The 13,933-nt window shown below is 44.5% G+C and overlaps 1 protein-coding gene and 1 long non-coding RNA gene across 2 annotated transcripts in view; one reads left to right on the top strand and one right to left on the bottom strand.

The window, feature by feature from the left end:
* Nucleotides 1-2,936: 2,936 nt before the first annotated feature.
* Nucleotides 2,937-10,600, bottom strand: LOC125136543 (uncharacterized). Its single transcript, XR_007137223.1, has 3 exons — nt 10,497-10,600; nt 8,450-8,635; nt 2,937-3,265 (listed from the first exon to the last, which is right to left on the bottom strand). It is a non-coding gene; the product is annotated as an uncharacterized LOC125136543 (long non-coding RNA).
* A 55-nt stretch (nt 10,601-10,655) lies between these two features.
* CLIC5 (chloride intracellular channel 5) overlaps nt 10,656-13,933 on the top strand; it is a 120,942-nt gene continuing 117,664 nt past the window's right edge. The window contains exon 1 of the mRNA XM_047797407.1: nt 10,656-11,072. Coding sequence (XP_047653363.1) covers nt 11,010-11,072 — 63 coding nt within the window. The 5' untranslated portion in view covers nt 10,656-11,009. The remainder of the gene's footprint in view (nt 11,073-13,933) is intronic.

The following is a 13,933-nucleotide window of genomic DNA, read 5'->3' as shown; positions in this document are numbered from 1 at the left end:
GAAGGGCTGGGTCTTATTCATCAATTTATCCCCAGCCCTGAACGCAGTGCTGGGTACAGAACAGGCAACTGAGGCCTGTTTGCTGAATGCAACCGAAATGAGATACTTGAAGTATCCTTCTCCCTGGACGAAGGAAATTGAAACAATTCAAGGTGTTACCCTCTGATTTCTTTCTGTCCAAGCTTTGTGGGAGTAGGGTTAACCTTCCTGGCAGGTTGTAAAGGATTGTACAGTTGGGGGAAGATAGATGACAAAAATAGAATCAAATCTTCCTCCTGAATGTAGATGAAAGAGAACCACTTAGTGCTGTGCTGCAGAAATACATTTCTTCTGTATCTGCCTAGAGGAGCACGATGGCCACTGTAGATTTTATGACTAGGTAATAATGTACAGAAATGCTATGTTCTATTTCTCAGAGTTTTTTTTTTTTATTTTTCTTTTTTGCTTTTTAGGGTAGCACCCACAGCATGTGGAAGTTCCCAGGCTAGGGGTTGCATGGGAGCTGGAGCTGCCGGTCTGCACCACAGCCACAGCCACAGCCACGCAGAATCCGAGCTGTGCCTGCAACCTACACCACAGCTGAGGGCAACGCTGAATCCTTTAACCCAGTGAGTGAGGCCAGGGATCGAACCCACATCCTCGTAGATACTAGTTGGGTTCACCACTGAGCCACAATAATGGCCCCTCCCTTCTCTGAGTTCTTAAAGTAGAGAAAGAGAGAGCTGTACAAGAAAGTATAGAGAAAGAAGGAAAAGACTCAAATACAGATATGTACCTAGAATTCTAGGAGAGGAACACACTTGTATTGTGGCCCCCACTTTTAGGGTAGATTATTTAAAAAAAAATAGTAATTCAGTTAGAATAATTCTGCCCATTTCTAAGAAGTAATTTGTCACTTTCTCAATAATATACTATGCCTTTCAGGAAATAATTCCTTGTGTAGCTTAAAGAGAGGTGATATGATGACAAGGACATGGTCGGCGGAAGGATGCAGGCGACAGAATGAGGTTGGGGGAATGACAGGGTCTGAGTTCCATTCTTTACCTGGGAGCATTTCTTTTTGAATGTTCCAGTAGCTGATCTTCAGCCTTCACTTCCAAACTGGGCCTTTTCATTCTCTCTCTCTCTCACTTTTCCACGCATTTGAATATATTGAAGATTTTTATTTATTTATTTTCATTTTAACTTTTTAGGACTGCACCCACGGCTTAGGGAAGTTCCCAGGCTAGGGGTGGAATCTGAGCTGCAGCTGCCGGCCTACACCACAGCCCCTGCAACGCGTGATACAAGCCACATCTGCAGCCTACATCACAGCTGATGGCAGCGCTGAATCCTTTAACCCACTGAGTGGTGCCAGGAATCGAACCCACGTCCTCATGGATACAAGTCAGGTTCGTTACCGCTGAGCCATGATGCGAACTCCCAAGTACATCAGTAGTTTGGAAGTTCCCTTGTGGTGCGGCGAGTTAAGAATCCAGCGTTGCTGCAACTGTGGTGTGAGTTTTATTCCTGGCCTGGGAACTTCCACGTGCTGAGGGTGTGGCCAAAAGAAATACACATTAATAATGAAATAATACGAACCAGGACTTATTTATTGAGGTCATTAAAAAGAGACACTTGGGAGTCAAACAGACCTGGATTCAAACCCCAGGTCTAGAGCTTTCTGATCAGCTATGCTTACTGACTAACCTGTGTGTTACCTTCCTCATCTGCAAAGAGAGTAACGATAGATGCTACCTCGTAGGTAGGGCTTCAGTGAGGGATTAAGTGAGAAACTGCCTGTGAAATGCAGTGCTGCTTTATATGCATTTTGGGCAAAAGAGCTCTTTATCCTTTGTTTATGGGTCGGTTAATATGTTCGCTGTGTCATATGTAATCATAAATAGTATTATTTAAACTTTACATAAACTTCAGGCAAAGTGCAGTTATCCCCATTTTGCCGATAAAGAAACCGAGGCTTAGAGGGGTTGGATGAGCAGGTTACAAGGCTAGGAAGTTGCAGGAACCAAGTCTTCAATTTGGAACTTCTGGATCTAAGCCCAGTGCTCTTTCCACTGTATTATAAAACATTCTCTCCGTGGAGACGTTATTTTATAACTTCATCATTTTATTCTGTAGCTATCTATGATCCGCTTAAATCCACACACAGGACCTTTCTCGGCACCTCTGTCAATGTCTGAACATATTTTTATTTTCATCCTGTGTTTCAGCTCATGAGCCTGAGAAGAGTTATAGTGGTTTGATGAGGGCTAACATTTTAAAAATAATAAGTTTTGTTCATCTCAAGATGGGGCTTCTTTTTATTTTATTATTTTTTTTTTTGCTATTTCTTGGGCTGCTCCCGTGGCATATGGAGGTTCCCAGGCTAGGGGTCGAATCGGAGCTGCAGCCACTGGCCCACGCCAGAGCCACAGCAACGCGGGATCCAAGCCGCGTCTGCAACCTACACCACAGCTCACGGCAACGCTGGATCGTTAACCCACTGAGCAAGCGCAGGGACCGAACCCGCAACCTCGTGGTTCCTAGTCGGATTCGTTAACCACTGCACCACGACGGGAACTCCGATGGGGCTTCTTTTTAAAAGTGCATCATTGTGTTATGATCTCTTTTCTTTTTTTTTTACTTTATTCATTTTCTTTTGTCTTTTTGTCTTTCGAGGGCTGCACCCACTGTATATGGAGGTTCCCAGTATAGGGGTGGAATCAGAGCTGTAGCCACTGGCCTACATCACAGCCACAGCAATGCCAGATCCAGGCCCTGTCTGCGACCTACACCACAGCTCATGGCAACGTCGGATCCTTAACCCACTGAATGAGGCCAGGGGTCAAGCCTGCATCCTCATGGATCCTAGTCAGATGTGTTTCTGCTGAGCCACGACGGGAACTCCTATCATATGGGAAGATAGTCGATTTACAATGATGTGTTAGAGATCTTTGTTCTATCATAAGGACCATCCCTTGCCCATGGCCCTCTTTATTTTATGCAGGTTCTAACTGATGTGGGTACAAATCTCTTGTTGCAAACATCAGAAATCCCAACTGAAGATGGTCTGAGCCAAAAAAGGATTTTTACTGACCATCAGGTCAGGGAATTTTAGGCAAAAAGATATCCACTCCTTCAAACAATACATCAGAATGTGGTCTTCCTCTCTCCATCTCTTGGCCTTTGGTTTTCTCTGTTGACTTTACTCTCAGGGAGACTCCATCCTAGTGACAACAGATAGTACAAGCCACTCCAAGATCATATCATAGTTCCTCTGCAAATCCTGCCAGAAGGAAAAATAGTCTCTAAATACATTTCTGACGAAAGTCCCAGAATTGATTCTTATTCCATCCAAATTGATTGTGCGTCCATTTTTTTTTTTTTTGTCTTTTGTCTTTTAGGGCCACGCCTACTGCATATGGAGGTTCCCAGGCTGGGAGTCTAATCAGAGCTGTAGCTGCCGGCCTACGCCAGAGCCACAGCAACACAGGATCCGAGCCACATCTAGAACCTACCCCACAGCTCACAGCAACACCAGATCCTTAATCCACTGAGAAGGCCATGGATCAAACCCTCAACCTCATGGTTCTTAATCAGATTGGTTTCCGCTGCACCATGATAGGAATCCCATCACATGTCCACTTTGAACCAATCACTGAGCTCAGGAGGCTTCCATTGACCAACACAAGTCACCTGTCCACCATTGTAGCTCCACTTGGACCTAATAGGCTGTCAATGGAGGAGGTACAGAATCTTAAGGAAAATCGTGAGTGGATTCTAGTTGTCAATCATTATAAAACCCTTTACTTTTCTTTTCAGAACTTCAATCTGTTTGATCATGACATTTGCCCACTTCCCTCAAAACATTCTGCATTCTGCTCTCACTTGTAGAGACGCTGACTTTCTGTCTCCTATGTCCCTCACCTTGCTTCTTCCCCAACTCTGGTCATCATTAACAGCATTCTCTTTCTTGAGTTATTAAAGGCTGTCTCTGGGAGTTCCCATTGTGGCTCAATGGGCCAAGAACCCACTAGTATCCATGAAGATGTGCATTTGATCCTTGGCCTCGCTCATTGGGTTAAGGATCCAGCATTGCTGCAAGCTGAGGCATAGGTCATGGTGCAATTTGGATCCAGTGTTGCTGTGGCTGTGGTGTAGGCCAGCAGCTGCAGCTCTGATTTGACCCCTAGCCTGGGAACTTCCCTATGCTGCAGGTGCAGCCCCCAAAAGAACAATAAATAAGTAAATAAATAAATAAATAAATAAATGCTGTCTCTGGTCAGTTGGCAAAATGAACTTGTTGGCCCAAATAAAATCAGATATATGGATACAAGTAGCATGAGTCAACAGTTGTTTTGGAATTTTGTTGCATGTATTTGTCTTGGACCCTGACCAAGGTTTTTAAAAATTTGTGTAATAGTTGGTTTTATTTCCTTTTGTTTTGTTTTTGGCTGTGGTCTGCAGCAGCTTGATCTCCCAGACCAGAGACTGAACCCAGGCTGCACCTATGAAAGTGCTGAGTCTTAACCATTAGACCAACCAGAAACTCCCAATAGTTACATTTTTATGTGATGTTGCTGTGACCAAAGTGTGAACTTGGCCGTCAAGTGAGGACAGTCCCCTGAGCAGTAAACCCTGCCCAAAGTGCACGATGATGCAACAGAACACGGCCTTAGATCCTTTTTATTCTACCTTTTGTCTCCTATGGTTTTCCTTTCTCTAGGAGCTGGGTATTTTATTTTATTTATTTATTTTAATTGATATCATATGTCTATTAAGAGCAACAACAGTTCATATGTTCCTGTTTGCTAGGAGCTGGATATTTAAAAAAAAAAAAAATTTGCGTGCCACTTCTGGGTCCCTGTTTCTTTTTTCAGCTCACCTCTGGGTGTCTCTTTTAGCAGAGTGAGGGACGGGTCCAGAATCTCCAAGTCCAGTCATTCTTTTTCTAAGACCAGCTAGTCTCTGATCCCACCAATTCAATAGGCAAATCTCTATCAGCATTCCAACCTCATCCAACCACATCGTGTTTCACATACACAGTAAATCACGGTGGTTAAGGAGATAAGCTTTAATGATGGGGAGACCTGGGTCAGAGTACACAGCTGTGTTGTTTATAATTATCTATGTGACCTTGGACAAGTTACTTAACCTTTTTAAGTCTTTGCTTCCTCCTTTGTGAAATGAAACTAATAGCACCTGCCTTGGGTTTATTACGACGATGAAACTAGCTAATAAGGGAGTCTGGGTTCCCACACATGGTGGCCTCTTAGTAAATGTGAACGGTTATTATTGTTACATAACCCTCCCCTATGTTTCAGTTCAAAATTAGAATACTTATGAAAAGTCCACATTGTAAAGTCCACCTCACCAGTGTCAGCCTTGGAGTGATACGAGCTCAGAATTCCAAGTGGAGGAGGAGGCTGTGAGGTGCCAGTTAGTCATTAACCGATTCCATCAACCACTATTTAATGAGCAAGGGCATGGTACTAGGCATCTTATCAGTGTGTTTACAAGTTTATACCTGGGGGCCGTTATGTTCTGTGTGTCACGCAAAAGGGACACAAAGCTCCATTCCTGTCCTCTGGGAGCTTTTGCTCTTGTGGGAAAGCCACGACCCAACCCATGAAGGAATAATGCAAGAGCTAAGACAGCTCATTGTCATCAGGTGATATGCATGCTGCCTGTTCTCAGGGGGTTCTAGAAAGAGTGTGGCACCCCCAGAACATAAGTGGAAGGAATGAGCAAGGAGTGAGTCAGTGGGACGAGTGATGGTTGTTGACAAGGACTCTTGGCTTCAGTCCAGCCCACTCCCTGGCCTCTCCCTTTGCTGAGCAGCCCGCTGTGAGGACAAAGATCACCGGCAATGTTGGGCACACCCAACAGCACATGGGTTTATAAAGGAATGGCAGCAGCAACCCACCCCGTCCTCCTCCCAGCCCAACCTGTGACCTCACGAGGGTGGAGGGACTCATCTCCTTTTGTCTACACTCGCTTGGTCCTCCCTCAGAGACACAATGTGACTGCTGCTTCTGCAGCTGTCATCAAAATCTGTGTCCCCCCAGCTTGAACCTGAAGCCCTTGGGATTGTCCAAGAGATCCTATGCAGAGAATGCAAAGTGGAATGACCTGATTCCTATAGAAATAGCTGCCTTGGGCAGAATGAGTGGCTTCAACTAAATATCATTAGGTACATAAAAAGCTGGAGCTTGGAACAAATGGCATATTCTGGTACTGGGTAAGGTGAACATTTTTGGAAGATCTCCCTTATCCTTGTTCCATAATGATATATATATATATTCATATATATATATTCATATATATGTATTCTTTTTCTCTTGCAAATATAGTTAGAAGTTTATTGATTTTATTGCTCTTTTATGAGAACCAGCTCATGATTTCATTGGTTTTACTCCATTGTTTTATCTTTTTTCTATTTCATTAATTTCTATTCTTATGTTTATATTTACTCCTTCTTGCTTTGTGTTTAGTGCACTATTCTTTTTCTAACCTTTTAAGGTAGAAGCTTGGATGATTGATTTGAGACCTTTTTTCTTTTCTAAAAAGAAAACCACATACAAATTTCTTTCTAGGTACTGCATTAGCTGCATCCCACAAATTTTGATATGTTCTATATTCATTATCTTTAGTTCAAAATAGTTTCTAATTATCCTTGAGGCTTTCTCATTAGCCAAGGCATTTCTTTTAAAGTGTATTACTTAGTTTCTAAATATTTAGGGGGTTTCCATATATCTTTGTTATTGGTCTAATTGGTTCTATTATGGTCAGAGAATATATGTTGTGTGATTTCATTTTTTTAAAAAAAAATAAGATTCGTTTTGTAACTCAGAATATGGTCTATTTTTGTGAATGTTCCATGTGTACTTGCAAATCATGTCTATTCTGTTGTTTGGGTGAGATATTGTATAAATGCTTATTAGGTCAAATCATTTGATGGTGTTATTTATGTCTTCTAAATTCTTGCCAATTTTTGGTCTACTTGAGCTATCATTTGATAACAGAAGGGTGTTGTAGCCTCCAATTGTAATTGCATATTTGTCTTTTTCTTCTTTCGGTTCTATGAGTTTCACTTTATGTTGAATCTCTGTTAGCAGGTACATACACTTTTAGGGTTTTTATAGCTTTTGATGAGTTGACTTTTTTATCATTATTACTATCCCTCTTTATCCATGATGATTTCCTTTTTGTGAAGTCTATTATGTTTGGTGTTAATATAGTGACTAACTTTCTTTTGATTGGCATTTGCATGGTATTTTTCCCCCGTGTTTTTAGTTTTTTCTATATCATTATGTTTGAAGTGAGATTCTGTAACAGCATATAGTTGGGTCTTGGTTAGTTGGTTGGTTTGTTTTCATCCAATCCCCATCTTTGGAGACTGATGTGTTTAGACCATTTATATTTAGTATAAGTACTGAAATAGTTGGATTTAGGTGTGCCATTTTATTACTCATTTTTTTGTTTGCTCTCTTTCCCCCCTTTTAGATTATCGGAATATTTCTGGCCATTACATTTTAAGTCATCTATTGTTTTTTGTTTGTTTTTGTTTTTGTTTTTTTTTAACTATATCTCTTCAAATAACTTTTATAGCTGTGTTTTAGGAGTGGTTACCATATACATAACTTTTCTCAATCTGCTTAGAATTCAGTTGGCCACTTAAAGTGAAGTAGAGAAACATTACAGCTATGTAAATTCTCTTACCTCCACCCTTTATGTCATATCATTGAATCTGAATATACTGAAAACACCATCAGATATGTTATAGTTTTTATTTCAAAAATCATACAAAACTATGGGTATTACACAGATCTGCATGCTGTCCTTTCACTGAGGCCATCCTCATCTTCTCTGTGGTGTACCAATTTTGGTATGTGGGCTGCCAAAGTAGGCATCTAATATGTGTTTGAGGTGCTTCCTTGATAAAGATTTATCCAAAACTTGCACAAAGTTTATAAAACTTTAATTATTAGAAGTACAGTCTATATGATCATGGATGTGCTTTTCTTCCCCTGAAGAAAGCTAGAATTGACTTAACCAATTAAGAATTGATATGAAAGAGTCCAAAATGAAGTCTTTTTATCTGAACTAAAGCAGAATGTGGAATTAAAAACTAGAAATATGCAGGGAAGTATTTTATGACCAAAGCAGAATTTTTTTTTTTTCAAAATGACATGACGTTTTATAATATCAAAACGATTGGCTAGGGATGTCCAAATAGGAGGTAGTATCTATAAATGAAAAGAGAAATGTACCATTTTTCAGTATGTGGTAGATAGCTGGAGCAGATGAAATGAAAGCCAACTCTGCTAGGTTTGGGATTAAGTAAAGTAGAGGTCATATCACACACTGTTTAGCTCATAGCCAAGAAAATAATCACACGTGTAAAGCATCTTTCATTTAAAAAAAACCCCAAACCGTCAGAGGCATTTTAGCATGTCATTTCACTTACCTTTTTCACATGGCTATTGCAAATACTGTCCACAGTCCAGAGCAGGAAAGGGATGCGCCTGTGCGGCATGCAGTGAAGGTGACAGTCTCTTTCGTTAACCTTGTCCTTCCCAGAGTATGCAGTCATTGGCTAGGAATGCACAGCTGTGAAGGTGACTGTTTCTCTAAAGGCTTTGATGATGTAAGCCTGAAACCAAGGAGGAGAAGAGCAATTAAACCTCACCTTGATGAAGCTATAGTGTACCACGAGGGCTGCCATTTGGGTTTGGTGACTGTTTTCTTCCGTGAGGAGGAGACATTTGCACTTGGAGTTGACGGGGAAATAGCCTGCCATAAAGGGTGGTCAGGATATCTTCCCATCTTCCCTGCCTAGCAGATGCCTGAACGTTCAGGAAAGTTCAGCTGTAGTTCCTTCTGCTCTATGAGGCCTTCCTCTCTGGCCCCTCTGATTGTGACAAATAATCTCTCTCTATGCTGAATTATGTCGCCCTTCCATCAGCCCAGTTCATGTGGCAGCCTTAGTTTTCCTTTCACGGGACTATTCTCCCCAAATAGATGTCAATCTCCATTAAGACCAGGGCAACGTCTTTGCTTCCCCAAAGTGATTTTCCCAGTGGGCACTAAGGTTGGGAGCGGCAGTTAGGAGAGTAGTTGAGAGCTGGGTTCAAATCCTATTCCATCATCTCCTACCTGAATGACTAGGGGAAAGTTACTTAAATACTCTATGCCTCAGTTTCCCCACTTGTAAAATTGGGATAATAACACTATCTGTAAAGATTAAATAAGTTGACATATAGAGTGCTTAGCATTTTGCCTGGTACCTAATGAGTACAATGACTTACTTTTACTATTAAGTGATTAATTTTTCTTAGAAAGCTGTGGAACAGGTAAATATTTATAAACAAGGCAAGACAGAGCACAGACAGGATCAGCTAAAGAGAAGGCAAAGAACACAAATAGAAGTTGCCCAGATTCCAGATGCAAAAGACTTAGCACCTGTGGTTGTTTAAGTTGGAACAGCCACTTTGGAAAACTACTTGGCAGTGTTTACTCAAGAGGAACATTCTTACACGCTAGAACCAAGCAATTCTTCTCCTGAGCATATAGCCAACAGAAAAGTGTCCACATATTGTGAAAGAATGTTTGATAGATAGAATCATAGTAACCCCATGGTAATCATTAACCGGAAACTATGCAAATGTCCATCAACAGAAGAATGGATAAATAAATGGTGGCAATAAAAATGGATGGTTTCCAACTATGCACAGCAGAATAGATGAATCTCACACCCTAATGGTGAGCAAAGGAAGCCAGACACCAATAGACCGTGTTTATTGTAAGAGTCCAGGTACAAGCTATGTGCTGTTACAAGTCAGGATAATAGTAAACCCAGGTGGATGAGAGCAGCAGAGGGGGTCTAGAACTAGAGAAAAGAAACCAGAAGGAACTTCTAGGGATGTAGCTAACATTTTACTTCTTCATCTGGGGCTGGTTTCGTGGATGGGTTCAGATTGCAAAATTTTACTGAACTATACATTTACAATATGTGTGTTTTTCCATATGCATATTATACTTCATTAAGAAACAAACGAACAAAACCAGAAATGAGAAAAGCAAGAAGAGAAGAGAAAGCAAAAGAAAAGACAAAATGAAAGAAAGGCAGGGCGAGGCGGGGCGGGGAACAGCCCAGGAGGTTAAAGGGCACGGATCTTGGCTCAGGCTGCGCCTGACCTGGCTGCGCACCTGTCTTACCACCCCTGCTGTCTCTGCCTCCCCTTCCCACCAGCCCTACTCTATTTGTCCAGCACGAGGATGGCAAATGCACCTGTTTCAGGGTCCTCCCGTTGCGTCCCGGCTCCCCACAGCCCCTCCGCACTCTGAGCATCGTCAAGGCAGGAAGGGTCTTTCCGAGTGGGTAACATTGGTAGGAGACTAACTTGGAGGAGCTGATGCTTCAATAATGAAACGTAAGGCTTAGGGCCATCTCTCTTCTCTTCCCTACACTCACCCTCACCTCCAACTCCCCCCCCAATCCCTCTCCACTTTACCTTTCCCAGAACGTCCTCCCGCCCCGGCTGCAGCAGTGCCGCGGGTCGGGTCCGCGCCTTCCCAGCGGGGCGTGGGTGCGGGGCGGGGGCTGCGCTCCCGGGGAGCCCCTCCCGCCCGCCCGCCCCGGCTGACCCCGCCCCGCGGCGCCAGCTATTTTGGGCGCAAGCTGCGACCGCGGGATCGCTGCCGGGCGCGGATCCTGTGACACCTCCCAGCACGCGGCACTTGTTGCTCGCAGGACCTGCTGCCCATCCCTAAGCCCACCTTTCCCCCTGGTCCTCTGTCCCCGCCTGGCTTCTCTCCTTTCCGTGTGATCGCCAGGACACCGATCTCTCGGGCACTGCTCTCACCGGCTGGAAAAATAGATTAAAGAAAATAGATAAATAAACGTGACTCCTCAGGGGGCCCCGCGGGGCAGCCGCAGCAACAGCGACAGGAGCAGGAGCGCTGGCCCGGGCGCCGCAGAGGTGGCGCCTCCCCGGCCCGGGACGCTGGCCCCGGGCACCGACGGCATGACGGATTCGGCGACGGCTAACGGGGACGACAGGGACCCTGAGATCGAGCTCTTCGTGAAGGTAGGTCGGCGTCCGGGCGCCGCCTCACCTGCTGCGCCTCCAGCCCGGCTCGCGCGGCTCACGTGCCCAGGCGCCCAGAGAGCTGGGACGCCCGACCTTCCCCAGGGAGCGCAAGCCAGCCCTGGAGGTCCCCTGGGTGGCCTTTCTGCAAACCAGAGCCTTGTTTCGGGGCTCCCGGGCGGGATGGAGTCAGGTGCAATCTCGCAGGTGGCTGTCTTCTTCGAGAGTCAGCCGGCAGTTTGTCAAACCCGCTGCAGGACCCGCGGTCACCCTGCCCTGGCTTGTCCTGCAAGGCATCTGCAGGTGTAGGGAGATGGCAGGAGCCTGGCTGGACACCTGAAGCTTTCTTCTAAAATTGGAGGATGAGGAAAAGGAAGAGGGCGAAAAGAAAGCGTTACTAATAAAATTATCTTTGGCAAGGCAAAAATACCATTTAAAAAAATACCCCTTTTCAGTTTTAATCAGAGCTATTAAAAGAAAAGCAAAAGGAAACAGAGATGTTTTCTTGCTCTGAGACCTGCGAAGCAGAAAACACTCCACTTGCCGGCATTGTTATTATTGTCATAATATGCTTCTGCAGGGTAGTGTCAGGAAACGCTAAGGGTAACCTGAGGCAGACCGGGAGGGAGGGGCACAGTGAAGAAATGAAATTAAGTCGCCCGGCTCCCTGGGCAAAAAGACTCTAACGTCAAAAGCTGTTGCATTTTCTTTGCAACCTGTGGGAGGAAGGATGGAGGCCAAGGCAGCGTTTCCAGGTCCAGGTCCTCGAGCGTAATGAGAAAGAAACATATGATAGGTCCTCGGTGCCGTGCCGGCACCGCAGAAGCAGGGGGAAACCTGAGCAGGTGGCCAGAGAGTTGCCTCCCGGGCGGGGGCGGTGCAGCGTCTCCAGGACTTGGGGGAGGGGAAGCAGCAGTTTGCCTGAGCGCTGAGACCTTTCACCAAGGGGGATAAAACCCCCAAACTTTAGAATGCAATTTCCCTGGAAATATACAGGTAACTGAGAAGGGAGGAGAGCTTGGTGCCTGTCAGGGGCGTCCTGGCTGAATTTAAAAGGTGTATAAATTCCTTAGGGATCGGGAATATATATCTCTTTTAAATTTGTTTGGGCCAAAGAACCTTGTCGACAAGCTAATTAAACGGATTTTCGCAGAAAGTATAAGATCTGTATGACCTCCATAACCACCTTTTGGCCTTTGGTAACTTTTTGACACCTAAAAAAAACCCCAATTAATCCATTGTGACTTATCTTACACTTGGGAAATGGCCTGTCTCAGCTGGCTTAGCCTACGAAATGTTTTTTTTCACCGAGTTTTATACTCTCTGAGTTTATTTTTCAAAGTTGTCCATGGATAGTATGTTTATCTTTCAGTGAGATGGACTTTCCTCAGCCTGTTTCTTTCCCCTGAAAGGGGGTTTCTGCCGCCCTTATTTGGTTTCTGGGACCCCACTGGGAAGGGTTTCCAGGTCCTCTGACAGATCCTGGTAGTGAAAGAGGTCACCTCCTCTCTGAGGCTGAGCTGTGTTGGACCCAGTGCCCGGCAGGGGTGCCCTGACCCTCGGGGTCCAGGCCTGAGGTCTAGTGACTGAATAGGGAAAGCTTTTATAGAGCAAGGAGGCTTGCTGTTCTTCTAGAAGAAAGCTATTCGAGGACTTTCTCAGATTCCCCGGGAGCGGGTAGTTTCACAGTGTCAAGTTCCTGCAAGATATTTGAAACACAAATTGACTCTTTTAGAACCAAGGGAGGCCTTTGCCCCCCTCTTAGGTGAGAAGACCATTCTACCTGCAAATTCTGAGTTTCATGTTGGCAGCTTGGAGGTTTTCTCCATTTATGTAACAAGCTTACTCCGCAGCCCCCAATGCCCCCTTCCCCCCAAGGATTCTAAAGTACCTGTGTTGTCATTTGTTCTTTTACCTAAAGGAAAGCAATGCCAGAGAGCCAGGCAGGCCTTCTTGGTCAGCGCAAAAACCAGATTGATGGGGGAACAAAACAATCAGATAGGAAAGCTCTTTTGGCTCCACGTTTTGAGCTTCTGGTGAGTAGTTATCGTTTACGGGCACAAGGAAAGGCTGGAAAGAATTGTGGAATAAAGACACTTCCCAGGCTGTGATCAGGTTCGTGTTGGAGAAACCGTGTCCTGATTTAGAGGACCAGGCGTTTCCATAGTTTGACATGTCTCTTAGCTGATTCCCGTGAGATGAAAAGCCTTCTTGTTGAAGGTGTCAGAGATCAGAGGTGGTTTCTGCAGGGTACAGGGAGTCAGTTTCTAGGATGCCTCTAGGAAAGCTGTCCTCACTGAGTAAGTGTGGTAATGGGGTCACCTTCAACACTCCCATGAAGGGACCCACAACCAGGCCTGTCCTCTGAGTGTGTCATTTGAAACCTCCATCATCCACGGATCCATCATCATCCAGCGAGTCTGTGCCACATCCATTGATAATCATTTTCGGTTACTATTGCTAATAATAATAATAATAATAATAATAATAATAATAATAATAGGAGTTCCTGTCATGGTGCAGCACAAAGTAATCCGACTAGGAAGCATGAGGTTGCAGGTTTGATCCCTGGTCATGCTCAGTGGGTTAAGGATCCGGTGAGCTGTGGCGTAGGGGGCAGACATGGCTCAGATCTGATGTGGCTGTGGCTGTGGTGTAGGCTGGCAGCTGTAGCTCCGATTGGACCCCCAGCCTGGGAACCTCCATATGCCGTAGGTGCTGCCCTAAAAGGCAAATAATAATAATAATAATAATGATAATAGGTGGCGTTTTAGGACTTAAGAAGCCCACTCATTTACCTTATCTCATTGGTTCCCCCAGCAGCCTGGCCCATAAGCCTTGTTTCCCTCACAAAAATGATG

Source organism: Phacochoerus africanus, chromosome 9, assembly GCF_016906955.1.
Source record: "Phacochoerus africanus isolate WHEZ1 chromosome 9, ROS_Pafr_v1, whole genome shotgun sequence".
Taxonomy (NCBI): Eukaryota; Metazoa; Chordata; class Mammalia; order Artiodactyla; family Suidae; genus Phacochoerus; species Phacochoerus africanus.
This window is presented reverse-complemented; position numbering and strand designations above follow the sequence as displayed.